Source organism: Leptinotarsa decemlineata, unplaced genomic scaffold, assembly GCF_025532065.1.
Source record: "Leptinotarsa decemlineata unplaced genomic scaffold, Ldec_3_MD MMD2_tig00005331, whole genome shotgun sequence".
NCBI lineage: Eukaryota > Metazoa > Arthropoda > Insecta > Coleoptera > Chrysomelidae > Leptinotarsa > Leptinotarsa decemlineata.
In genome coordinates, this window is record NW_027412619.1 from 16,415 (window position 1) to 43,035 (window position 26,621).

General features: G+C 36.9%; 1 protein-coding gene across 1 annotated transcript; it reads left to right on the plus strand.

The window, feature by feature from the left end:
- Positions 1 to 995: 995 nt before the first annotated feature.
- On the plus strand, positions 996 to 26,495 carry LOC141484251 (uncharacterized; the record flags this gene model as incomplete). Its single annotated transcript, XM_074179330.1, is given in 5 exon segments — positions 996 to 1,130; positions 17,562 to 18,159; positions 20,150 to 20,555; positions 20,603 to 21,069; positions 26,360 to 26,495. Coding segments are annotated over 4 exon segments (1,606 nt in total), but the record flags the coding sequence as incomplete, so codon positions are not given.
- Positions 26,496 to 26,621: the final 126 nt, after the last annotated feature.

Genomic DNA, 26,621 nt, shown 5'->3' on the forward strand with positions numbered 1-26,621 from the left:
ACTGAATGATATGGAAACTTAGCTTTTTCTTTTTTTTTATTGGTTTTGTCCAATTATTTAAAATTAGGTGAATATTTTTAATGTGAATCTACCATAATAACACACATTTATGATGTAGGTTGCAGCACTTTGAGGACATTTTATCAAGTGATTCAAGACCATGATATATTCTTAAAACTGAATTATCTCAAAAAGATCCTTGTCAGTTTATTCACTCAAAACAAATATACCTTGGTGTTCGCATATTGAAAAACATCAATAAATTGAATCACAAAGAGCAAGAAGATTTTTATATTCGGTGTCGCCAATTTTTGATTACGTTCGAAAATGAAATAAAAGAAACGGTTCGATTTCGATGATAATATTTTGTTAAAAATGTCTGTGTTTCAAAAAGATTCAACGCCAAAACCGTCGTCATTTTTTCCATTAATGAACTTACTACTCACTACCTATAATTGTAAACCCAGATAACTAACTTATGCAAGAATTCGATCAGTGGCAACTATATTGCCAGTCGGATTTAACTGCAGAGGTCAATAATGAAACAGTTATTGACAAATATTGGTAGAAAATTTTCCGCACTCGTGATGGATCTAATATGTTTATGTTTAAATAATCGTGAAATTTTGTATTGGATTTACTAGTAATTCCCCATTCGAATGCCACCTGCGAGAGGATATTTTCTAAGGTGAATTCAATAAAAACAAATGTGGGAAATCGAATATACAGTGATACTGTTTTGAATGTTACAGAGGACGCGATTAGTTCGATAACCTCGAATTAACACGATAAAGATAGAAATGTTGATATTGATATTGATTTTGATATCAAATAATTTTGGACTAGATTTAAGTTCCTGTGTTACTTTTTTTGTTATCTATTTTTTATGTGATTATATATACATTGAAATGATTACGACGGTTTTTTTCCAAAACAACAAAATAAAAAAAATTGGTATATAATATTTAAGAGAAATCGATAGTTTTGCCAGCGCTGCACGATAATTTCTTTATCAGCTAGTGGCAACACTGTTACGGAAATTGTTATCGGCCATTTTGCTAAGCGCTGTTTTCTAGTTTGGTTGTTAGTTGGTGTCGTGTGGAGTTTTTTCAATTTTAACATTTATCGAGGTAATTATTAAAAAAATGGTACAAACATATTCAATTTTATCATTACATCATATATATATATATATATATACATACCATCCAACTTGAGATGAAACAAAACCAATTATTCCAGACATTGTTTCTTGAGAGACGCATTTCTAGTTTACCACCATAGTTGAAAAGATGTTGGCAACTTCATTTAAAAATTTTAATTTGGTATGACAATTATTGATGAGAAGTTAGATATACCATATCTATTGGGGTGAATGTGAACAATACATTTTTTCCATCTTATGGTTTTCCCATGCTAGCCCAACTAGGCCAGCAGAACCACTTTGTACCTGTCCCCAACTTTATTTAAAAACCATAGTTTTGTATTGCATAAAAAGTTTTAATTTGGTATGATGAAAATTATTCTTAAGAAGTTAGATATACAGTATTTATTGGGGTGAATTTGAACAATGTTTTTTTTCCATTTTGTTTTTCCAATGCTAGCCCACATAGGCCAGCTGAACTACTTTGGAACATAACATTATTTATTTCAATAAATTTCTCTCCGTCTAACATGTTTCATTGGTTCTCCATTTAGGAAATCAAATCAGACCACACCATACTTTTTTCACTTATCGTCGTTTTTTTACAAAATTTGTTCTATTCAATTTGATGGTAGAGCTATATCAATTGAAATGAAAATGAAAAAATTTTAGGAGAGATTAGTCTTTTGATGAAAAAGCTTTTTGGATTTCTACTTCTCGCTAAATGATCAACAAATTTCAAGAGAAGTAGAAAATGAAGCTTTTTTACCAAGAGCTAAATCAAATTTTTGGATAATTGACAGATTTTTATTTAGTAAATTAATAAATTTGTTGTCACTGTTAGCAAACCTACATGCCAATGTCAATCAAGAGATAATACATTTTCCATAACTATATGTTTATTTCAATATGAATTTATTTATATGACTCTTCAATAAATTTGAAACATTATTTTCTTATTAGTCAGTGGGCTATGCTTGAGGACAGGCAGTAAACAAATCTAAAGAAATGAACTTTGAATGTTCACGCCAGTCTCGGATATACCTACACAGTAGTTTGAATGGACTGACACCTATCAGAAAACAACTAATCCACTGACTAATACCACGCGAACGGCGTTGACAATTGCATATGCAGGAAAATTTCCTGCATATGCAATTGGCAATACAACTGAAAGAGTCGACCTTCAATTTTGAAACAGGCACACTTGCAGACCAGTTTCGGGCTACCTGGCCACTCGTCAGTGCAAGATAGTGACCAGCATCGACCTAAAGTCAATTATGGAATATGTATCTTATTTTTTTATACCATAAGTCTCTTTCTCAATCTTATAATCAACCACAGTAATAACTGTTGTATCCGATAATGAAAATAATTAAAAATCAAAAATCTATAAAAAAAATGTAAATTTAATAATGAAAACCCATAATAAATATAAATTTTCTACAAAAATTGTTAGTATTCATAATCATCATCATTTTCATCACCAGGAACAGTTTTTCTTCCTTCCTTTCTTGCGTCTTCTTTTCACATCTTCATTTTTTCTCCCATTCAGTTTACTCCTACAGAGTATCAATGGTATACGAAGGACTGGTTAGTGAGGGCGTGATATATATTTTTATAAAAATCAAAATTACTCAAAAACTGTTAGGAATTGATACCTACTTCATATGAACTTTTTGATCGGAAATGAACTCCCCTTACACCCCTTTGAGTTAAATCCATGACTTACGGGACACCCTGTATATCATAAACTCGAATTGAATTATCTCGAGTTGGCACATCTCTAATTTATTTATGTATTTATATACCATTTTTCACCACAATGGAAGTAGCAAGTTGTAAGTTGAATTTGGAAGCTCTCCTGTAATATGAATTCATTAAAATTACTTTCCACTCACCAGAACAAAAATACTGTCTTTAGACGCGCGTTTTGTTAACTAAGTTGGCATCATCAGTAGATGGCATAATCATGATCGATATACTGTATTTTTAAACAGTTTTAGTTTTCCCTGTTTGTTTTGGTAAATTTTAGTAATTGAAATTTGACCCCTTCCTGTTGGTAGCTACAAAATGGCGGATTACATATCTTGACTTTCTTTTTCTCTACTAGTCAAGACTTGACTAGTAGAGAAAAAGATGCAAATTCAAGATGGCCGCAGCTACTAAATGAAGGATTACATGTTACCTTGTAATACTGAGGTACTAAATGAACTAAAAACAGAATGAGAATACTAAAAACTTTAAAATAAAATCAGTAAAATTGTTTTTATGTTGAACGGTTTTATTGAATGAAAAAGATAATAATGATGTAGATGTTGTACTAGAAACTAAAAACAATTCTAAGAGTCCTAGGTAGCAGTCATCACACCACTCTCCTCAGCAATCTACGGTATTGATCAGATGAAAAAATAATGAAATCTTTGAGCGTAGTATTTACATATTTACGCTACTGTGCGATTATGCCTCTCGAGCATTTCATCGGACTGCAGGTGAAAAGCATTTGTTCCTGTTTTCTTTATTCCCAACAAAAGATGGTCGCATCACAACACTCTCCTCAGCAATCTACGATATTGATCAGATGAAAAAATAATTAAATCTTTGGGCAGAGTATTTACAAATTTATTTAGGTTACGCTACGGTGCGATTATGCCTCTCGACCATTTTATCGGACTGCAGGTGAAAAGCATTTGTTCTTTTTTTTTATTTCCAACAAAATCATCATTTCCTTTCATAAATCCGATTCGAAGTTGCGGCCCTGATCCGAGTGTAGTTTCTGGGGTACTCCGTGTCTGGCAATAACGTTCAGCTCTTCTGCCACCGTTTTAGCCTCTTGGTTGGGTAAGACTACTACTTCAGGCCATTCGGAGAAATAGTCCATCACAACCATAAGGTACTTGTTACCGGATGTAGTCATAGGAAGTGGTCCCAGAAAGGGGACCCACTGAGGTATTGCTTCAACCTCCCTATTTGCCTTGTCTTCGGACACTTTCTTGAAGAGCACAGGTCACATTCGTTTACACCACTCTTCTACGTCTCGATGGCAGTTGACCCAATAGTACCTCTCACCCACTCTCACTAGAGTTCTATTTACTCCGAAATGCCCTCCAGTGCGACCATCGAATGCACATTTGTCCCATTGGAGCCAGTAACCCTTTTCCTACTGGCTGGACTTTGAGATCTCTTGCCATTCCGGCCTCGCTCCTTTGTCAATCCATTCTCATACAGTTTTCAAGACCGGATCTTCCTTCTGCGTCTGTTGGGAAGTTCTTCTGGTAGCTGGGTACCCTCCTAGGGTATCCTCCTGGCGTTGACCAAATATGCATCCGGATGTCAAGCGTTTTCTTCTTGAGAGGCTTTCTGCGTTTCCGTGACTCTTTCCTTCCCGATGTTTCCGGAAAACCTCGTCAAAATTTTTTTCGACTCCTTCAAGCTCCTCTTTGAATTTCCTTCCGACTCCTTCAAGTTCCTCATCGACTACTTTTTCCAATGCCTTCTTTGTTTCTTGAAATGGTTTTCCAAATTCTTCCTGAATAAATTTCTGTACCTCTCCTTTACTCACTTGGGAAGATTTTAAATCTTCCAATAAATGTCCAATGATTTTCTTTTTCCTGTTTTTCCTGAATACCTAATAGTAATTCACGATCTTCATTTCTCCGTATTCTTTCTTTCTCCCTCCTTCGTTCATCTTCTTCATTTCGGCGTAATTGTTCTTTCTCCCTCCGTTCATCTATTTCGTTTCGGCGTTTTTCGTTCTCTACCAGGCTCGCTTGCAAAGCCTCGAACATTTTCTCAAGCTTTTCTATCTCATCATAATCGACAATCCTTGTTTTCACCATAAAACAAAAATTGTTCAGTCAAATATTTCACTTCAAACACCAAATGTTACGTTTTTTTCGTGGTTTTACCAATAACTGACTACACTGTATAATAATCCAACTTGACTTTATTTCACTTCTTAACACAACAAAACACTTCCAACTATTAATCACATGTCTATCGCCTTACTAGATACATCCGCGTACCGCACTGTCATTTTCATTTGACTGTCTCGATAGGCGAGTGGATCATGTTTATATTTGGCAATCGAAGGCCGTAGAAAATTCCTTGGAATTCCATGGACGTCGGTGACATTATTCTCACCACATCTAGAACGGAAGTAAACATCGAACATTCGCGAAAAGTCGGTCGGCATAAGTTGGGGGCATAATTTAGAACAATATTTTACAAACATATCAAGTTTATTATTGAACAAAAACAAAGGGGTGGGTGGGGGAGGAGCTGAAAATTTCAAAATTCCATATTTTGACTTATATGGGATATTGGAAAATTGACAAAATTGAACTTCTTACATCGTAATATTTCTCAACCCTAATTGCTTTAGGGAGCTGCGATGGAATTGTAGCGGTAAAAAATTGAAATTGTAGTTTTTTATGACATGTGGGTATCAATAGAAAGGTCTTACGATTTCTAATAATAATTTCTTTGATCACGTGAATTGAAGGTTGAAGAGAAAGCAGGGTGCAGGAAAATTATATACTATCGGAAATTATGGAATTTGGGGTGTCATTGGAATGTTATCAATGACCCAAGGTTGATAAGTTAATTGTAGAAGATCGTCATTCTTGGCTGATTGCTCTGAACACATGACTCCCAAATACCTGACTTTTCAGTAAATTGCTATAAATTTCAAGTGAAAATATACTTCGGATGATTTCAATTCAATCTGTGTTTGATTAATTGACCTTCAATTTTTTTCGTCATGTTGACTAAGTAGGTACCATCATTTTGCTACTAATCACATTTCACCTCAGATTTGATTAGGACCCTTTTCTAAGGATATGCCATTTGTTTGAATCATAATTTGTCCAATTTAATTAGTTGATATGATTTTAGGTAAACAATCATGCATTAAATTTTCATATCATTCCTGAACAGATGGTCAGAGTAGTTTTTCAGAACTTTATATTTCTTGTGATTATTGCAATGGCGGGATTTGGTCACTATCGGAATGAAGAAAGGCTATTATTTCTAAAGGTAACTGATTCTCAAACAGTCTCTCAGTGCAATATCCTCAGTCATGCTTAGGCTCGTATAAGTTAAGACATTACCCTAACTCCAAATTTTCTGATTACTTCAGGGGGTTGCTCGTAGAAGATAATTGGTGGGCAGTAAAAACTATAGATTCAATCTCCACAAACTTTATTTGATAAATATATCACACAGCTTTCGCTAACATAGTAGCTTCATCAACAGTGATTTGAATACTACAAGTTGCTTCTTACACTAATATTTATATACCACAGGTAACAACAATTGGGACTACCTCCATCAAATTACCTAATCCTCTACAATATTTATATACCGGAGGTACCTCTTCAATTATGATTACTCACTTACAATTATTTTACCTCACTTTTACATCAATAATAATACTTCCTCTGTTTTTTAAGAAAACAAGTTCAATAATAGTGATTACTCAAATCCAGTTGGTCGTTCATTAGAATGTTTGAATTTTTAAGTTTAATAATTTCCATTGCTTCCAAATGATTCAGTTTCAAACCTTTATTTTCTATGTGTGTGCAGTAAACAATGGGTTTAAAGCCAAATCAATAAACAAAATACTTTCCAAAAAAGTCTACTCAGAAGCGATTCGAGACGTTTTTCCTATTGATAAGTTAGATAATCAAAATTACAGAGATTTAACGTATTTTGGACAAACAACAGGAAAAGTGGCTTCATTTTTGAGGAAACGAGTTATTCTTATTCTACAAGATGTAAAAGTGGTAATATTTTAACGAATTTCCGTATAAGTGTGAATCAGAAGACTTCCTACCATCACAAAAAAAAACAGCAAGGGGTTCTCCCTGGATTATTCTGTTACATTGGTGGAAACACGGCGAACGAGAAGGACGCGATGAGTGTTCAGCTAAAGTAAAAACGGCCATAAAATGCGTCGAATGTATGGCTCATCCTAGTTGTGCAAAAAGAGTAAAATGTGTTGAAATAAGTGAAGATGGTATGTTCTTCTGCCAAGAAGTCACTGCTGATAATGAAACTAACCTATACCAAGGGTGATGAGTCATCGGGAGTTACCGCTGACCGAAACCTATTTTGTGCCGATATTATAGGTACAAAATATTGGTGAAAATCAAATGGAAAAGGAAATCACGTATCTTAAAATTATTGTTAAACATCTGTATCTCTGTATCTGTAGAGTAGGGAGGGTGAGTGTAAGCCCACGCACTTAGGCCACATGTGACCCATTGTACATCCTCCCGAGGAGTTGTCCTCCTAGGTCGTCGTCCATCCTGTCCTTTCCAGGAAGGTGACCAGGTCGCTGGGAGACATCTCCTTTATATCGGCAGGTGTAGGCCAAGACTCGCCGAACACACACTCTCTTATTGACGATAACTCCGGGCACTCGCACAGGACATGCCTGACAGTCTCATCTTCCTGTTCACACATCCTGCATAGAGGTGTGTCCACTAGCCCCATATTATGTAGGTGTTTCCTTAGCTGACAGTGGCCAGTCAGAAATCCTACTGTAAGGCGTAGATTTTTCCTGGTCATCGCCAGATATTTCTTCGGCGCCAGCTTCCCAGGGTCGCCCAAGGTGATCCTGGCAAGATTACATCCTTTGATTTCATCCCATCTCTTTAAAGATTGAGCATGGGTGTAACATTTGACTAGTTCCGCAATTGTCGATGTCATCAGGCCGTGGGTGCCACTTGGTCCTAAAATTCTTAGTCCAGCCGCTTCCTTGGCTAAAGAGTCGGCAATGCGATTACCTTTACTCCTTTCGTGCCCTTTAACCCACCTCAGGATAATGTTATTATCTACCGAGGCTTTGGCTAAATCTTGGTGGCACTCTAGTGCTAGCCCTGAAGTAACACGGTGTCTGTTCAAGGCTAATAGTGCTTGTCTGCTATCAGTGCAGATTGTTATGTTTTTGCCAGAAATTCTTTTCTTGGTTATTTCTTTTGTGGCGATTGAGATACCACCCAGTTCTGTTTGGACCACGCTGGTATTTCTTCCCATTCCCCATTTAATCCTTAGGCTTAGTGATCTGGAGTACACTCCACATCCTGAACCTTCTTTGGTTTTTGAGCCATCTGTATAAATCCGTATTGCATTTGTAGCATCTGACTCTGTGTTCTGCTTAATTTGTATTTTGTAGGGTTTATTAAACACAAACCTGGGTTCAATTGCATCACTTGTTGCCTGCAGCAGAGGTTGCGCAGTAAGCGCTTCCCGCCATAGGCCCAGCCTCAATCGACCCATTCCTACTTCTAGGTTTACACCGTGTGCAATCGTATCATGGCCATTAACGCAACCTCCTTAACGTACAGATCCAGAGGGGTCAGACCTGTGATTAATTCCATTGCCGCGGTTGGTGTTGTTCTCATGGCTCCTGTGATGTTTAAACAAGCCAGTCGCTGTATTTGATATAATTTTTGGATGGCCGTTGCTTGTAGAACTTTCGGTCCCCATGCAATGGCTCCATACGTTAACATAGGTCTTATTATTGCAGTGTAGATCCAGGCGACTACATGGGGTGAAAGACCCCATGCGCGTCCCACTGTCCTCCGACATTGCTCATAAGCCACGTATGCTCTTTTTGCTCTACTCTGTAGATGAGAGTTCCATGTTAGCTTCTTGTCGAGGATAATACCAAGGTATTTCACCTCTTCAGAGAAGTTCAGTTGGCTTTTGAAGATTTCGGGAGGTTTCAAGCCCGTTAAACTTCTTTTCCTGGTGAAAAGGACCATCTCAGTCTTCTTGGGATTGATCGACAGTGAGTGTTCCTTACACCATGTTTCTATCAATTTGAGCCCATCCTGCGCTCTATCGCACAGTGTGTTTACAAATTTGCCGGTCTGCAAGATAACTATGTCATCTGCGTATGCAATTGTGTAGAATCCATTTTTGTTAAGGTGATTAATTAGGGTATCCAGAACTATGTTCCAGAGAAGGGGTGATAAGACCCCTCCCTGTGGACATCCCCTCATGACCAGTCCTTTAACTGTGATGTCTTCTACATTAATACTTATTGCTCTGCTAGAGAGCATCTGGAGTATCCATTCTCCTACTACCAGGGGTACATTCCTGGAGTGTAGTTGCTGGGTAATTGTTGGAAAGGTTGTTTTATCAAACGCTTCCTCAATATCTATGAATATACCTAGGGTGGATTTTGTTGTCCAATGATCTCTCGATTCTGCCAACCACATGGTGAAGGGCAGAATCAGTAGACCTTCCGGGGGTATATGCATGCTGATTTGGATGAAGTGGGTTGTTAACAAGTACTTCATCTCTTATCTACCGCTCACATAGCCTCTCCATGGTTTTTAAGAAAAACGATGTTAGACTAATTGGTCGGAATGCTTTTGGTAGGGTGTAGTCCATCCTACCTGGTTTGGGTATAAATACTACTCTTACTTCTCTCCACTTACTGGGAATATACCTCAGAGCTAGAGAGGCTCTGAATATTCCAACCAGGTGTGGCATAAGAGTGTCCAGTCCCCACTGAAGTAGGGCTGGTCTTATACCGTCAGGCCCTGGTGACTTGAAGGGGGAAAAGCCCGATATAGCCCATCTTATTTTGTCCTCATCAATTACTGTACTAGCATATTGCCAGTCATATTGTGAGGGTGTTATTGGTACATCCGTCCAGTTCGCCGTTCCAGGAAAGACAGAACCTGGGAAGTGAGTTTCCATAAGAATCTCAGCACTCTCCTGGAGGTTGGCGGCTTTGTCGCAATTTTTCCTCGTCAGGATGCCGATAGTCTTTTGGTGGTCATTTGAGAGTGCCTTCTGTAGCCTAGAAGCTAGTGGAAAGTCTTCGACTGCCTCACAATAGGCTCTCCAGGCTTCTCTTTGTTTTCGTCTGCAGACTTTTTTGAACTCTCTGAGGTTGGCTTGATATATAACCCAGTCCTCTTCGAGTCTTGTACGTTTTGCCTTGTTAAAGGTCGTTCTCGCTGTCTTCCTGAGGTGTTCCAATTCAGGGCACCACCATGTGTTGGTTGTGCCATGCGTTTGAACCATCCTCATTGGACAGGATTCCTTATAGGCAGTGTCTATTTTGTTGTGGATAGATACTGTGTACCTTTCCAGTTCTTCATTGTTGCCAGGAGTCAGGACCTCTGTTTCCCGCAGAGCTCCTCTTAAGAGTCGATTGTAGAGAGCTACATCCGTCCTCTTCGGGTCACGGGATTTCACAGTAGTCCTGAGATCCTGGCTTACCGTATAGGTCAGCCAGCGGTGGTCTGACATAGAGATATGGTCCGAGACTTGCCAGTCTTGGATTTTGTTTGATATTTCGGCTGTCGTGAGCGTGATATCTATTAACGTTTGGCTACGGGCATTAATAAATGTTGGCTCCGTGCCTCTGTTCAAGATTGTTAGATCTTTCTGTATTATATATTCGTATAGTGACTTACCTCGGGCGTTGATATCCTTGCTGCCCCAGCTCACGTGGTGAGAGTTTGAGTCGCAACCCAATATGAGCTCCACTCTGTGGTTGAGGCAGTGGTCCACTAGTACTTCCATTTCTCTGGTCGGTGGTAGGGTGGCTGCATCTGAAGGGAGGTACACCGATGCGATTATCAACGCCATATATTTGCCTTTCCCAACTGGACATTCAACTTTGGCCGCAGTGAGATCTGAGGTGCTGAATTGTGCCATCGGAAACGCTCTGTATTTCCTAGGAATGTAGACAGCCGTCCTAGGTTGCTGGTTGCTTGGTAAGCTGAAAATTTGACCAGTTAAACTACTGAAACCAGTAATTTTGGTCTTAATTATCCAGGGCTCTTGGATCAAAGCTATCGCCTCCTCCAATACATCAAGGTGGCGACATAGTGTTGCCGTTGCCGCCTTTTTGTGTTGGAGGTTGCATTGTATTATTTTTACTTTTTTTCCAACGTCCTTGCCCAGGAGACAGTTGTTGGATACAAAGTTACCTTTAGAGGTCCATCTGCTCCCCTGCTAAGGGGGAGGTGGCCTCGCTGTTTTTGGGTGCCTCCTCCGTCAGGTCATCGAATGTCATCTGTTTAGATGCTTCGACTTCCTTTTCGGGACCCATGGTGGCCTTGGGGTCAATATCCACTTTAGGTGGTTCAACTTCCAAGGACCTAGGGTCTTCAGAGGTACCCTCTGTTTCTTTTATTGTTGCCCTAATAGTCAGTGAGGTAAACGCGTAGCTTAACTTCATCGACTTCTTCTTCAGGACAGCCATATCATCTTCTCCGATCCCGAAGACGAAGAGGTGTCCTTGTGGGTTCATCTTAACCTCATGATGGAAGGTGCACCATCTTGCTACCTTCAGGTCAGGATTCTGCGCCTTTAGCCGACCCAGCACCCTCTCCTTTTCACTGGATGTCGTCTTGTGGACGTCCTCCGGGATCCAGAGTGAGGCTTTGGTAAGCTTCGGGAGCTTATCCACACTGACGACTGCAAGTGATGCCTCCTCCCATGGCTTAATATTCATTGTGGCTTTCTTCAGCCACTCTAGCGTCACGTCGTCATCGCAGACCACTCTGATGATTTCACCGGAGTATGTCCACGACTTGAACGTGGGCGGTTTGCTGTTGTTGCTGGAGGCGGAGAAGATGATCTTGTCCAGCTCCTCCAACAGTTGTTTTTTGATGAGACTCTCTCGTTCTGCGGTAACCTTACCGTACGGGTTAGTCTCATCTATGATGGCTACCTTGAGGTGTCTTAAGGCGGCCTCCACGAAGGTTTTGGAAGGTGCAGCGACATTTCTGTCGCTTCTTCAACCTTCTTGGGGTTCCCTCCGTGGAGGTACTCGCGTGAGGGCGCTTTCCTGCGGTGGCAGCCGGTTCCTTGCCTTTTTCCAAGGCGGAGCTCTTGGCGCCCTCCGCAAGAGGTGCCCTTGTTGTTGAGGATGGAGTGGGAGAGGTGGAGGGTGCACTCATAGTTGCTGCCACTTCTGCCTCTTTCGCTCTCTTCCTCCTCTTGGCCTCGGCGCCGCTGATACGCTTACGCCTTGGCCTTTGCGTTGCATCGCGAGGTGGTCTGCTATGTCCAGCCTCTTTCTGAGCGGTAGCTTGGGGTGAGCATTTCTGTTCATCCCCAGCCCCCGCCCTAAATTGAGGTGAGCATTGCTGTCCAGCCTCGGGATTGTCTGGTTTTTTTGTACTTACGTTTAGTTTCCATGTATGTTCCCACGAGTAGCAAGGGAAGTGTTGGTCACCTCTAGCAGAGCCCCGCATTACCAGAGGAAGGCTAGTTACAATGAGGTTTCGCCCAGTTCCTCAAGGGGATCGTTCGTAACCGCATATATCCCTGCGGCCATTCAGCTGTCGACACGATTCCTTACATCTTAGCTTGGGTAGGCTGGTCCGCGGTGGCATGTTTTGCAGGGCTTTTGGGGGGTTTTAGTTCCCCTCACCCTACTTATTTCTGCCACTGACCAGGAGTCCGTCAACCCCGTCCGTTAGGCCCCATTGGCTTCCCGGATAGAACCTCCAGTCCCCTGGCCGTTCCCCTATCCGCCACCTGGGGACGCGCCCGATAGGTAGCCCAACCCACGGGTATTGTTAAACATAAACTTTATCGTATGTGAACTACAAGAAAAACTTATCAGTCTTCAAGAGAAACTGCAACAAAAATAGGAATCTCCTCCTATACAAAATACGACTAATTCACCTACTGTTTTTGCAACCAAGGCGGATACTGTTGTCGAATCGGAAGTGTCTACTCGTCCAACCCACAAACATAAATTGGTTGTTAACAAGATGAATAAAAAAGAAAATGAAAGAGTTGAAGAGAACCAAATTTCTGTAGAGCAAGTTAGTGATGCTATGAAAACAGCTGAAAATATTTCAAATGCGGTAAAGAGACTAAATCAAGCTGACACAGAAACCACTGAAATCACTGAAACCAATTAAAATGGAAACTGGACCCAAGTAACACAAAAAAGGAAACTGAGATATCTGGTAGGTCATACTGAAGAAGAGTGCGAAGTGGAAACAGTCCCACGACTTGTATCACTTCACGTAATCAGGCTCAAACCAGATACTAAGCCCGAAGATCTGAAGACATTTTTGAAGAAATCACTGCCAGGAGTTGAATGTGAGGCTCATACTTCTAAAAGACCTGAACTTTATGCATCTGTAAAGGTGTCAATAAAGAAAGAACTGTTGAATAAGGCATGAAGGCGAGAGGTATGGCCAAACGGAGCTCTGGCTTTTTTTTTGCCAAAAAGAGGATGCTATCCACGACGCTAGATCCTCAACATCAACAATCCACCTGAAGAATGTAGAAAAAACTCGATCTCCTTCCACTAATGGAGGACACTTGTTCAGTGATGGTGATGAGAAAATTATAACGTCATTGTGAGTGTATATTTCATTTGAACATTCGTTCTTAAAAATAAACTAGAAAGGTTACAAGTCTTAGATAATCTAAGTTATGATGTAGTGTGCCTCTCTCGGAACATTGGCTCGACAAGGAATGTCTCGAGTTTGCATGGTGGGACAGCTATATATATATATAAATATATATATATATATTTATATATATATATATATATATATATATATATATAAAAATATATATATATATATATATATATATATATATATATATATATATATATTGATAGAGGAATATAGCTGCTAGCTACTCACACTGCTATTGTTACACTTTATCGATCTTCTTGTGTTTCCACCTGTGCTATTTTCTTCAGAAATGGAGATGGTATTAAACATCGTGAAAGTAAGTTCACTGCGAATGACTTCAATACATATTTTGTTAACGTAGGTGTGATAATATCTGAAGATCTGTCACCCTAAAATTCCAGTTATATTCCTCTATCAATAACGGACAAACCAAATACATCAAGGTCCTTTTTCATGGAACCCATTTTGAACAGTAAAGTTGTAGCTTCTGTGTTAGGGAAACGTGATATATTTCTCAAATAAAGTTTGTAGAGATCAAATCGTAAGGTGTAGTTTATGAAATTACTATGGATATTAATCAAGTAACGGCCGAGTCAATCAGAAAATTCAGTGGTGTCTACAATTGAATATAAAACTTGGCCACAATTTAATCCCTATGAGCCTTTTTCCTAAAGTACGAAAAATCACTCACTAGCAGCGCTAGTAATTCGGTAGGGACAAAACTGCCTAATTCTCATATGAATATGAGAATTAGGCAGTTAAAAAAGAATGTTTTTAACAAGATGTTCCTGCAGCAAAACTAAAATTTGCAACTGTAAATCTTATATACAGGATAAAAATGTTAAAACATTAAAACGTTGGCTTGCATGCCGTAATTTAAAAGTAACTGGAAAAAAAAGTGAATTGATAGACAAGTTAGTATACAAACTCTAGTAAAAGAGTAGCGGTAGATCCAAACTGTAATAAAAGAAATTTAAAATAATAATGAATTTCAGATTTATTTCCGAGTGAAATATGAATCAAATATAGATGGTAATGAAATAAATTTAATTAAATATAATAAATGAATATAATTTAATAAACGATTGAGGTTATATCTCATTCTAATCAATGGTAATTAACTACAAAAATGTACTATTCATTTCATGTTTAGAGCATACATATGAATATTTATTTATTTTTTGCACTGTTAAATCCACTCTCATCGAAGCATGTATCCATTTGTTACATCTAAACTCATTGATATGAGGTTTTATAAATGGTATAAAAACACGTTTTCTTCCGGATATCTATTATCCGACGTACAATTCCCAAAGCGGCAATGCTTTGTTGGCATTATACTAGGACAAAATAACTTTTTATATTTTCAAATCATAAATTAATATTACGTAAATAACATTGTTTTACATGTCCCTACTACTAGTGCTGCCTCTTGTGACGTTTGCTGTACTATTCTCAAGAAAAAGGCTCATTGAATATGGTCGATTTCCATTTTCCACATTAGGCAATGTGTCGATTATTAGCTGTCTATAATTATATTTCAGAAGTTTTATGCAATGAAAAATATCTGTAATCAAAATCGATAATTTTTGGTTGTGTACTGTGCTTTTCTTTAATGTCCCCCCCCTTTTATTTTTTGAACGGGCCAACTCAAAACATTGAAGTTTGGGATAATGAAATTAATGCATGAATACTTTATTTTGAAGTGAAATTGACAGATGAAACTTTCAAAGTGGCGGCTGGGCGCCATCTGGGAAAAAAATTAAATGGAAAGGGGGGTCTTGTGACACATCTTTTTGAAGCTCCTGATAAATGCTTTACAACCCTAGAATATAATGTCAATATCTTCAACTACTACAAAATAGCGTAACTTTTAATAATTGCCTGAATGCATTAACATTTAACTACATAATATGAGGTAATAAACTTGAGGTCAGTTCGGAACTTCTTGACATATGAACAGCTTATCCGATATTTCACGCCGAGAATATCTCTACAAATATTTATTATTCTCTACCGTATATCCGATATTGAAGCAGGTTCAGTTTCGTACACCTTTTGCTTCAAATAGCCCCATAAAAAAGTCCAAAGGTGTCAAGTCTGGCGAGCGAGCTGGCCATTCTGTAGGACCTCGACGGCCATTCCAACGACCGGGAAAAGTAGTATCCAAATAGTTTCTTACTTGTCTGTGTAATGTGGTGGTGCTCCGTCTTGTCGGAATTCAATATCCATATCGAATTCACTTAGGATTCGCTTCAAAGATTTCAGTGATGAGAGGGTCAAAAGTAGTTTCCAACATATTCAAATACAGTTCCTCGGTTAAATTTTGATCATTAAATAGAGGTCCTACAATATAGTTTTTATCCAATATTCCTGCCCAAACGTTATTTTTTTCTAGATATTGGGTATGTGTTTCCCGGAAAACGTGAGGGTTGGTATCACTCCAATAACGGCAATTTTGTCTGTGAACATTGCGGTAAAAAAAAATTTCATTCGTCACTGAAACAAATATTGTGGAGATAGGTAGGATGCCTTGCAACAGTTTCTGTCATGATTTCGCAGAATTCTGTTCTTCGATCAGGGTCATCTTCAGTTAATTGGTGTGCCATTTTAATTTTGTATGGATGATGCACCTATTCCTCTTCAAAAGTCTCCACACAGTAGAAGCAGACACCTCACAAATATTCGCGACGGAATAAGTAGACTGTTCAGGATATACTACCATCCCACCAATTATTTGCACTTGCTGTTCTTCCGGAATGGACGGGCATTTTGTTATCTACACTACCGGTAGTTGGGAATTTGGATAGTTCCCTCAAATATCTTCCACAGATAGGACGATTCGGAAAACGTTATGCGTCGCACCGCATGACCATTTTAGATATTGTTGACGTGATACCTTTCTACTAGTAAAACCAAAAACTAAATGAGAATATTCCAACTGAACAATGATGTTCATTGTCGTACTGACATTTTTTGTCGTTTTTATAACAAAAAATAACTTAATAAACCTTATCGGGTTGTTGGAATTGCCATATGGCAGATAAAAAGGAATATTTTTAGAAATATCGATTTTAATGTGTTCGTCTTCAGAAAATTATTAAATGTTCCGCCATTTTGTAGTAGGTGAAGATATTTACGTCATATTCTAGAGTTGTGAAGTATTCGTCAGGAGCTTCAAAATGATGTGTCACAAGACTGCCCTTTCCATTTAATTTTTTTTCAAGGTGGCGCTCAGTCGCCATTTCGAAGGTTTCATTTGTCAATTTCACTTCAAAATTAAGTATTCATGCAATTAATTTCATTATCCCAAATTTCAATGTTTTGAGTTGACCCGTTCAAAAAATAAAAGGGGGGGGGCAGAAATGCACTGTATAATTGATACCTTCTCGACTGAAAATTGGCATTCAAGCACATCATCAATGAGAAGCTGAATTATTTCCAATGGTAGAATTGGAACTTCTAGCATAAAATGGACTATTGAAAACATTGCCACATCAAAACAAAAGATGTTTCAATAGATGAACTATTTTGTTTCAAGTATTTTGAATGGTATTCTAATTTGTCTACAAATATCTAACTTAGATTATATTATATTAACCTTAATAATAATATGGGATTCAAATCACACAAAAAATTCTCGGTTATTACCAAATGATGAAAAATTGCAGACGTTTATCACCGGTTGTCTCCACAGCGAAAGTGTTGAATAGTAATAAGGCTAGCATTCCTTCAGCTAGCGCAAGTTCTTGAGGTTTCTCAAATTTACTTGAAGGAGACCTGATGGTTGAGACTAGAAATGGTTAAATGAAAGTCCTAAAAAAGTTGACTGCTTTGAAATTTTGAAGATAAATAAGTGCCTAGGCACAACACTTTGTTCGATCCATACATATTCAATACATTGAAATTATCTGGACCTTACACTTTGTATAATGATGCCCATAGTAGTATTCAGTTTGATTCTGAAAGTCCTGTTTTGCGTGTTATTTTAGAATGAGCGACATGGATGACAAAGACCGTTCAAGGGATAGAGATCGGCCTAGACGAGAAAGGAACTCTCGTTTCAATGACAGCGGCAGAGACCGCAGTAATGATCGTGGCAGAGAACCCAGAAGTATGAAATCTTCACAAAATCGAGTGTACGTATCAAATATTCCTTATGAATATCGCTGGCAAGATATTAAAGATCTGTTTCGTAACCAAGTGGGTGATGTTCAGTTTGTTGAATTGTTTGTTGATGATAATGACAAACCTAAAGGTAGTGGTATAATCGAATTTGCTGATTCAGCTTCTGTAAAAAAATGCATGGAAATCATGCAACGCTATGAAGTGAAAAGTCGCAAGTTGGTCATAAAGGATGATGCAGGTGTTGTAAGGGATAAACATGGAGCCATCATTGGAGGCGGTGGCTCAAAGAGAAATAGAGACAACGATAGGTTTCGAGATGATCATCATAGAGATATGGGCGGTAGTAACTTGTCACTGAGAAACGACGACGGCAAGTGGGGTAATACATATGGTTTGAGTCCTCATTTTCTTGAATCATTGAATATCGATGCTCCTCTTTGTAATAAGGTGTTTGTGGCAAATGTAAGTATAATTTTTATTTGTCTTTTTGTTAGGTAGGAATCACGGAATATGTGCCTCTTGTGTTTGGAAATAATGATATTTATTGGATATTGGCAGGCAACAGAAGAGTACGATGGTTATTCTCCCATCCTTAAAATTACTTTTGAAAGTCTTGCCGCCTTCATCTTGGAATTACTGTCATACTGAAATGTTTTCCAAGAATGCTGAATAAATGTTTCATGTTTGAATAAACCCAACTGAATTTTGTCATCATGTTTTGACAATTTCTTAGATTTGCCAATTGAGAAATTAATTGAAGGACATTGGTACTCTTGGCCTTCAACCCAATTTCAAATTGATAAAAGCTCTGAACAAAAGTTTGAGACTTCATAGTCGTTTATCGTATTGAATTAGTTTTGGTTTTCAGTGCTGGGAGGATCTCGACTGTCTGTTATGTTATTGAACTTGTCTTGCTTTAGCTAATGTTAGACTCACAATAGTGTTTTCTGTATATTCATCAAGTTGTGACTATTGATATATAAACAATAGTTGCAGAGACTGTTGAATTGCTTAAGGTTCTATAGTTATAGTTTTTTATAATTTTACTTTTTTCAAAAAAAGTCCTTCAAAATCTGCATTTGTATTGTTTGAAATATAATGAATTTGTTATTGAAAGCAATAATTTCTTCAATTCTTTTCTGATTGTTCAATTAGGACTAAAATCAACATTTACTTCTAACCCTCGTTCAAAGTCCTTTTTCTGAAATCAGTGAAATTTAACGAAATCTTGAAAGAATATTAACATGGGTTGTTTTTCTTATGTTACGATCATTACTTTTATAATACAGGAGGCTTGTGTTTATATGGGCAATATATACTGGGTGAACCAAAACCATATAGAAGTGTTGAATAAATTTTCAGATGTGGTTAAGGTGGTGGTGATATTTGATGCCACATTTCTATGGTTTTGATGGAGCTACTCCTGAATGTTGCTTTTTAAATGTCACTAACTGATTTCTGGTCGAGATCTATTGCAAATTTGTTGAGGGTTTCAAAATATGAAAGAGAAGTGGTGTTTGAGGTTTGTGCAGTTCATTTTTCTTTTTTTCAAATAAAAAACAGAAATTCCTGGATTTTTTTCAATTGTTTAGCGTTGTTGAAATAGAGATTTTCTAAAAGAATTACTTCAGACTAGATTTGAGTGACCAGTTCTTGATGTTTAACTGAAAATGAATCGACTACTTTCTGTCGATTGGTTTTGAATCATGTTACCTTGCTGGGAATGGCACTTTCAAAGGTGAATTCTTGTTATTCTTGTTTCGCATAAGTTTCAATTGAGAGTTATCGTTTGTATGGAGACGACAGCAGGCCATCGGAAAACCCATTTTAACCCATTATTTTCAATTTTCATTTAATCTGGACTATACTGAAAACTCTAGTATGTTTTACATGAAATCATTTATGGAATTATTATTGTATTTTTGAATGTATTGGCGGGTTACTTATGGACACCCAGTATATAATAATTTTTGCAATATTGTTAGTATTTTTTTATTTCAATTGAAAACAGGTGTTTTTGAACATGCATTTCTTTGTCTTCTTTTTTATTATCGAAAGAACTGCCTTGTCTCATGATCCAATATGTAGATAAAATTAGATTGAGGTGTATGTTTCCAATCCACTTAAACAAAAAACAAATCACTGCTGATTTGATTAACTCATTTGATCCTGGGATAAGGCTTTAGATAAAACATTTCTAATTCGAGTGCTATTCATTTAATGAATGTCGTCTTCCAGTTGATATTAAGAAAGAATTCACAATTACTTGGGGCATCAGATTATTTTCTTTTATCAGTTGTCATAAAGAGGGTTGGTTATGAAATTTTGTATATTTACAACTAATCTTATACATATCATTCTACTGTTTTGTCGACAAAATGGTATCTACGGTAATGTATCAAACCTTTGATATGAATTGAATAATGTGTTTAATTTATTTATAATTTTGCAGCTGGAATATAATATAGACAAGAAGAAGCTGAAAGATGTATTCAGACTGGCTGGTAGAGTTATCCATATTGACATCCCTTGTGATAAAGACGGCAGAAGTCGAGGTTTTGCAGTTGTTGAATTTGATCATCCTGTTGAAGCTGTACAAGCCATTTCCATGTTCCACAATCAAGTCTTGAATGATCGCACCATGACAGTCAGAATGGACAGAGCTAACGAATCTTTCAAACTACCTGATGGTCTCAAGTCAGTTGGTATGGGCTTAGGTCCTAATGGAGAGCCATTGAAGAATGTAGTGCACAATTTACCTTCATTGAACAGCAGTGCTCAGTCGGCAGGACCTGTAGGTGCTGGGCTCTTGGGGGCTGTACCAAATAATCCATTGCAGTTGGCCAGTGCACTCTCAGGTAGATATTATCGTTATATTGTCCTCTCTAACACATAATTTTTGTAGGTCTAGGTAATGTTGGAGCTTTGGGCAACTTGACCAATCAACAAGTATTGCAAGCTGCTAACTTGACCGGATTGGCAAATAACCTTTTGGGAAACGGTTTGGGGGGATCTGATTTGTCGTCACTCGTTCAGAACCCCTTAGCTTCCCAAAACTCGACGACACAACAGCAATTGGCTGCACTTGCAGCTCAAAATTCAGCTTCGAACTTGGGAAGTGGCAGTAACTTTGGAAGGGGACAAGGAGGAGGAGGTGATAATACTTATAACAGCCTTGGGTCCCAAAATACTGGAGGAAGCTTCTCATCCAACTTGGGTTCTGGTAGAGGCTTTCAGGGCAATAATAATTTGAACAGTTTTGGAAATGACAGAATGGGCTTTTCAGGCAATAATTCTGCAATGGGCATGAGATCAGGGGATAGACAGCAGGAAAACAGCAAGAGTTTTTCACGAAAGGTTTTGGTATCAAATGTGAGTCGTTCATAATTTATTTTATTTTTTGTTTTATCATTAATGGGTCACATTGAGAATTTAGTGGGCGAAGCCGATGAGTAATTCATTTGATTCACAAATTATCTTTTTTTTTTGTCAGTGTAGTTTTGAACCACTTTTAAATGTCTCAAAATACATGAATATTTCAAGATAATTTGTCCTGATTGGTAATAATTTGTGTGATTTAGTACTTGTTTGCGAGTATTTATTGTTGATATTAAGTTGTATCAGCAAATTAAATTCTGTACACCCAACGCCATCTATTGTTTGATAGTTGTAATGCATGTAAAGTGTTTCATCTGGAATAAATAAGTCATGTGCTGAATGCTGAATAGAACGCACTTAATTTTATTTTCACTCAGCGTAACAGATTATGAGCCCAGAGTGTTGTTTTTTTAACAATGCCAAATAGTTATATCGCGAGTGTACCTAAACTAAAAGGTCGCGAGAACTATGCAGAATGGGCGTTTGCAGCAGAAAATTTCCTGATACTCGATCAATTGAAAAAGTAGATCAAAGGAACTGAAACAGATGAGGACAGCAACTCAAGTGAGATCAAAGTTAATCCTCACGATTGATACTTCGTTGTATATTCATATCAAAGATATCAAGACAGCAGAAGAACTTTGGACCAAACTTAGAAACTTGTACGGTGATGCCGATTTCACTAGAAAAATCGCTTTGTTACGATCCCTGATTTCGGCTAGGCTAGAAAACAAGGACAACATGGCGTCGTATGTAAATCATGTTATTGACACGGCACAAAGGCTGAGTGGCACCGGATTCAAAATAGATGAAGAATGGGTAGGATCTTTACTCTTGGCAGGACTACCAGAAAGATTTTCACCCATGATAATGGCCATAGAACATACTGATATACAAATTACTGGAGATGCAGGACGATAATGCAGGTTCCGATTTTATCGGCAAAGCTACGAGAAGCAGAAAGTTTAATGGTAACCAAAATGGTCACAAATATTCCAAAATTGGTAACAGTGGTGACAAATGTTAAAGTCAGTCGTCAAACATATCATTTATCAAAAAATACGTTGTTATCGTTGTAAACAAGTTGGACATTACAAAAGTAATTGTCCTGATGCAAAATGGAACAGAAACAATCAGAAAACTTCAAATCACGCAAGTGTTTTCTGTTTTCTGGGTGGACAATATTTCAATAAAATGGATTAGTATATGGATTCAGGAGTTAGTGCCCACATAACTTCAAACAAGAACTGGTTAACAGAAACTGCAAATTCACAAGAACCCAAGAAATTGTACTTGCTGATAAATCAAAAGTATCAATTGAAAGCACCGAAAACTTGAACATAACAACAATTGTGCAAAATGAAAGGATTCAAGTGTCGGTCAAAGGCTTTTATATGTAGCAAGAAAATGATGGTTGCAAATTTTCAACAAAAATGGTGAGCCAATAGGAATAGCCAAATTGGTCAATAATATGTACAAAATAGACACTGAAAGAGAAGAGCAGTGCTTTCAAGCTGCAGGAACTGTTGTGTTAGGAGAAATTTGGCATCGAAGACTAGGTCACATCAATGTAAAGGACCTGAAGAGAATGACAAATGGTGCAGTTGAAGGAATGATATGCAAAAGAGAAATCAGCATGAACAAACAATACTGTGAGACTTGTAAAGGCAAGCAAACTAAATAATAATTTCTATATAAGGGATTTCGAGCAAGTAGAATCCTAGAAATTGTGCATACAGATCTATGCGGTCCAATGGAGGTTAATATCTCTAGGAAAGCTAGATATTTTCTAACTTTCCAAGATGGGTATAGCAAAATGGCTTTTGTCTATTTTCTTGGAACAAAAGTTGAGGTATTCGAATGCTTCAAACAGTTTAAAAGTCTGGTAGAAAACCAAACAGAAAAGAAGATAAAAACTCTCAGAAGTGATAATGGTGGAGAGATCTGTGGAGCAGATTTTGAAAAATTCTTGAAGTAAGCAGGCATATTGTATCAGACATAAAATCCTCATACCCCAAAACAAAATGGTTCTGCTGAACATACGAACAGAACCATTGTAGAGAGAGATGTTTATTATTTGATGTGAAGCTTGACACAAGATTTTGGGCAGAAGCAGTTGGCAGTGCAATTTATTTGGGCAACCGAAGTACATTCTCAGGACTAGAGAACAGAACACCAATTTGAAGTATGGTTTAATAAGAAACCAGACATTAGTAACTTGAGAATTTTTGGGAGTAAGGTAATGGTGCACAACCCAAAAGCAAACATTAAAATGGGATAAGAAATCAAGAAAATTATTTTAGTAGGATATGGTGAAAGTACTAAGAGTTAAGACTGTATGACCCAGAAACAAACAAAGTAACCATAAGCAGAGATGTGGTGATTATGGAGGAAACTGAAGTACAAGTAGCAATCACTACAAGCAAAGTAATGACAGATTAAGTAGAAAATGAACATTCTGTACACCATAATGATGAAGACATTAGCAATTCCGAAGTGGGAGATAGTTATTTCAAGGGTGAAGACACCAGTGAAGATTACACATGCAAAACATATGAAATGTAAACATCAGAAATTAGAAGATCACAAAGACACCGAAAACCCAAAGATTTTGTCACATATATGTGTATGGAAAGCTTAGAAAAGGATAACTCAATCTCAGTAGAAGAAGCGCTTCTCAGAGCAAATGCAGATATGTGGAAATAAGCCATACCAGAGGAATTGGAGAGCTTTAAAGAAAATGAAGGCTGGGAAGCTGAGAAATTGTACAGCAGCTGTTGTGAAGTGTAAGTGGGTTTTTAAACGAACAGTCAATTATGAAGGTATAGTGAAATAAGGGATTCTCCAATAAAAAGGAATATATTATGTAGATACTTTTTCCCCTGTAAAAAGTTTACGATTACTTTTTTTCAATTTCGGTTAAATTAAGGTTAGATATTCATCATTTAGATGTTAAAACAACATTTCTTAATGGGCATTTTAAAGAAAGTGTTTATATGCAAATGCCAGAAGGTTTTATTCGTTCAGATGCAAATAAATGCTTAAAATTGAATAAAGTCATATATGGCCTTAAACAGTCATCACGAGCATGGAATGACCATGTAAATAATGTTTTATGCAAGTTAAATTATGAGAAACCTAAGCATGAGTCTTGTATTTTCATAAAAAATAAAAATGATATGCTCACAATCATTGCGCTATATGTACACGATTTTTTCATTTTTTCCAATGATGAAAAAGAAACTGGTAGAATCAAAAAGGAATTAAGCTCTAGATTTCAAATTGAAGATCATTCAATTGTTAAAGAAATTTAACATGTCTGATGCTAAAAGAATTAAGACACCTATGAAATTAAAGTTGGATTTAAAAAAGGGAGAAGATAGTGAAAACATCAGAGCTCAATTTCCTTTCCAAAAGGTAATTGGAAGCCTCATGTATTTGTCTGTTTCTACTAGACCAGATATATCTTTTAATGTTAGTATTATAAGTCAATTCAATAATTCCTATGATGAATGTCACTGGAAAAGTGCTAAGCGGCTTTTAAAATATTTGAAAGAGGCTATGAATTATGGTTTGAGATTTTCAGAAGGTAATTCAGAATTGCCGATTGGGCTAGCAGTACTGTAGATTGTAAGTCCTATACTGGGTATGCATTTAAACTCTGTGGTTCTGTCATCTCATGGCAAAGCATAAAGCAGAAAACAGTTGCTCTACCAAGCATAGAAGCAGAATTATGTCCATATCTGAAGGAGCAAAAAAAGCTCTATACTTGAGAGGTTTGTTAGCAGTATTGACTGAAAATGTATCTTGTATTACCTTATTCAATGAGCCTTTTTCCTGATCATAGTACAGCGAACGTATCACGAGAGGCAGCACTAGTAGTAGGGACAAACGTAAACTATTCACATGTAAAACAGCGTTATTTACGTAATATTAATTTATGATTTAAAAATATAAATCTGATGTTGAAAATTATTTTGTGCTAGTATAATGCCAACAAAGCATTGCTGTTTTGCTAATTATACGTCGGGTAATCGATATCCGGAAGAAAACGTGTTTTTTTATACCATTTATAAAACCTCATATTACTGAGGTTAGATGTAAGAAATGGATACATGCTTTGAGGAGAGTGGATTTAACAGTGCAAAAAATAAATAAATGTTATATGTATGCTCTAAACATGAAATGAATAGTAAATTTTTCATAGTTAATTACCATTGATTAGAATGAGGTATTAATTAATTAATTACCATTGATTAGAATGAGATATAACCCCAATCGTTTATTAAATTATATTCATTTATTATATTCAATTCAATTTATTTCATTACCATCTATATTTGATTCATATTTCACTCGGAAATAAATCTGAAATTCATAAGTATTTTAAATTTCTTTCATTACAGTTTGAATCTACCGCTACTCTTTTACTAGAGTCTGTATATTAACCTGTCTATTAATTCACTTTTTTTACAGTTACTTTTAAATTACGGCATGCAAGCCAACGTTTTAATGTTACAACATTGTTATCCTGTACATAAGATTTACAGTTGCAAATTTTAGTTTTGCTCCAGAAACATTTTCTTTTGTTAAAAACATTCTTTTTTAATTGTACTTTACCATATGTTTATATGAGCATTAGGCAGTGTTTGTCCCTACCGAACTAGCGCTGCTAGTGAGTGATTTTTCGTATTTCAGGAAAAAGGTTTATTATAATCAAAGTGCCATAAGTTTATCAGTCAATCCTGTCTATAACAGAAGTAAGCATATAGATGTACGTCATCATTCTGTAAGGGAATTGATTTCTGATTCGATTTTGAAATTAGAATATCCTACCTACAGATATTATGCCTGCTGATTTTCTAACTAAAAGTTTAAGCCCTGAAAAACATCATAAACTGTTGAACCGCTAGGCATAGTAAGTTTGTAAATTTATTTTACTGATAAGTGAGGGTGATGATATTGAGTTGTATCAGCAAATTAAATTCTTTACACCCAACGCCATCTATGGTTTACTTGTAATACATGTAAAATGTTTCATCTGAAATACATTAGTCATGTGCTGAATGCTGAGTGCACGTAGACTACAATGGTATTGAACCCTTGATCAGAATTTTTTTTTCAACAGCATTTAGAAGTTTAAATACAACCTTCTCATAAAGAGGGACAATATTGGATGAATCATCATCCTGATTACTGAATCAATTATAGTGTTTTCTATTGTGAAATATACATTTTTCTAATTTTTTTGGGGGTTTCAATATTTGATACATATTTATTTTAGCTGCCGCCTACTGCAAGTTACAAAATGCTCCACGAAAAGTTCACTGAATTCGGAGATATTCATGGTTTTGAAGAGAAAGCTCATGGAAGCGTGCTCATTACTTATGGATCAGACTGGCAAGCAGAAAGAGCTATCAGTATCCTTTAATGAATCCATTTGTTTCACTTGATATTTTAAAACATTTAAGACAATTTTTTTTTAATATCCATATTTTCTTCTGGCAATATAATTAATATGAACAATACATTTCTGTATACAAAAA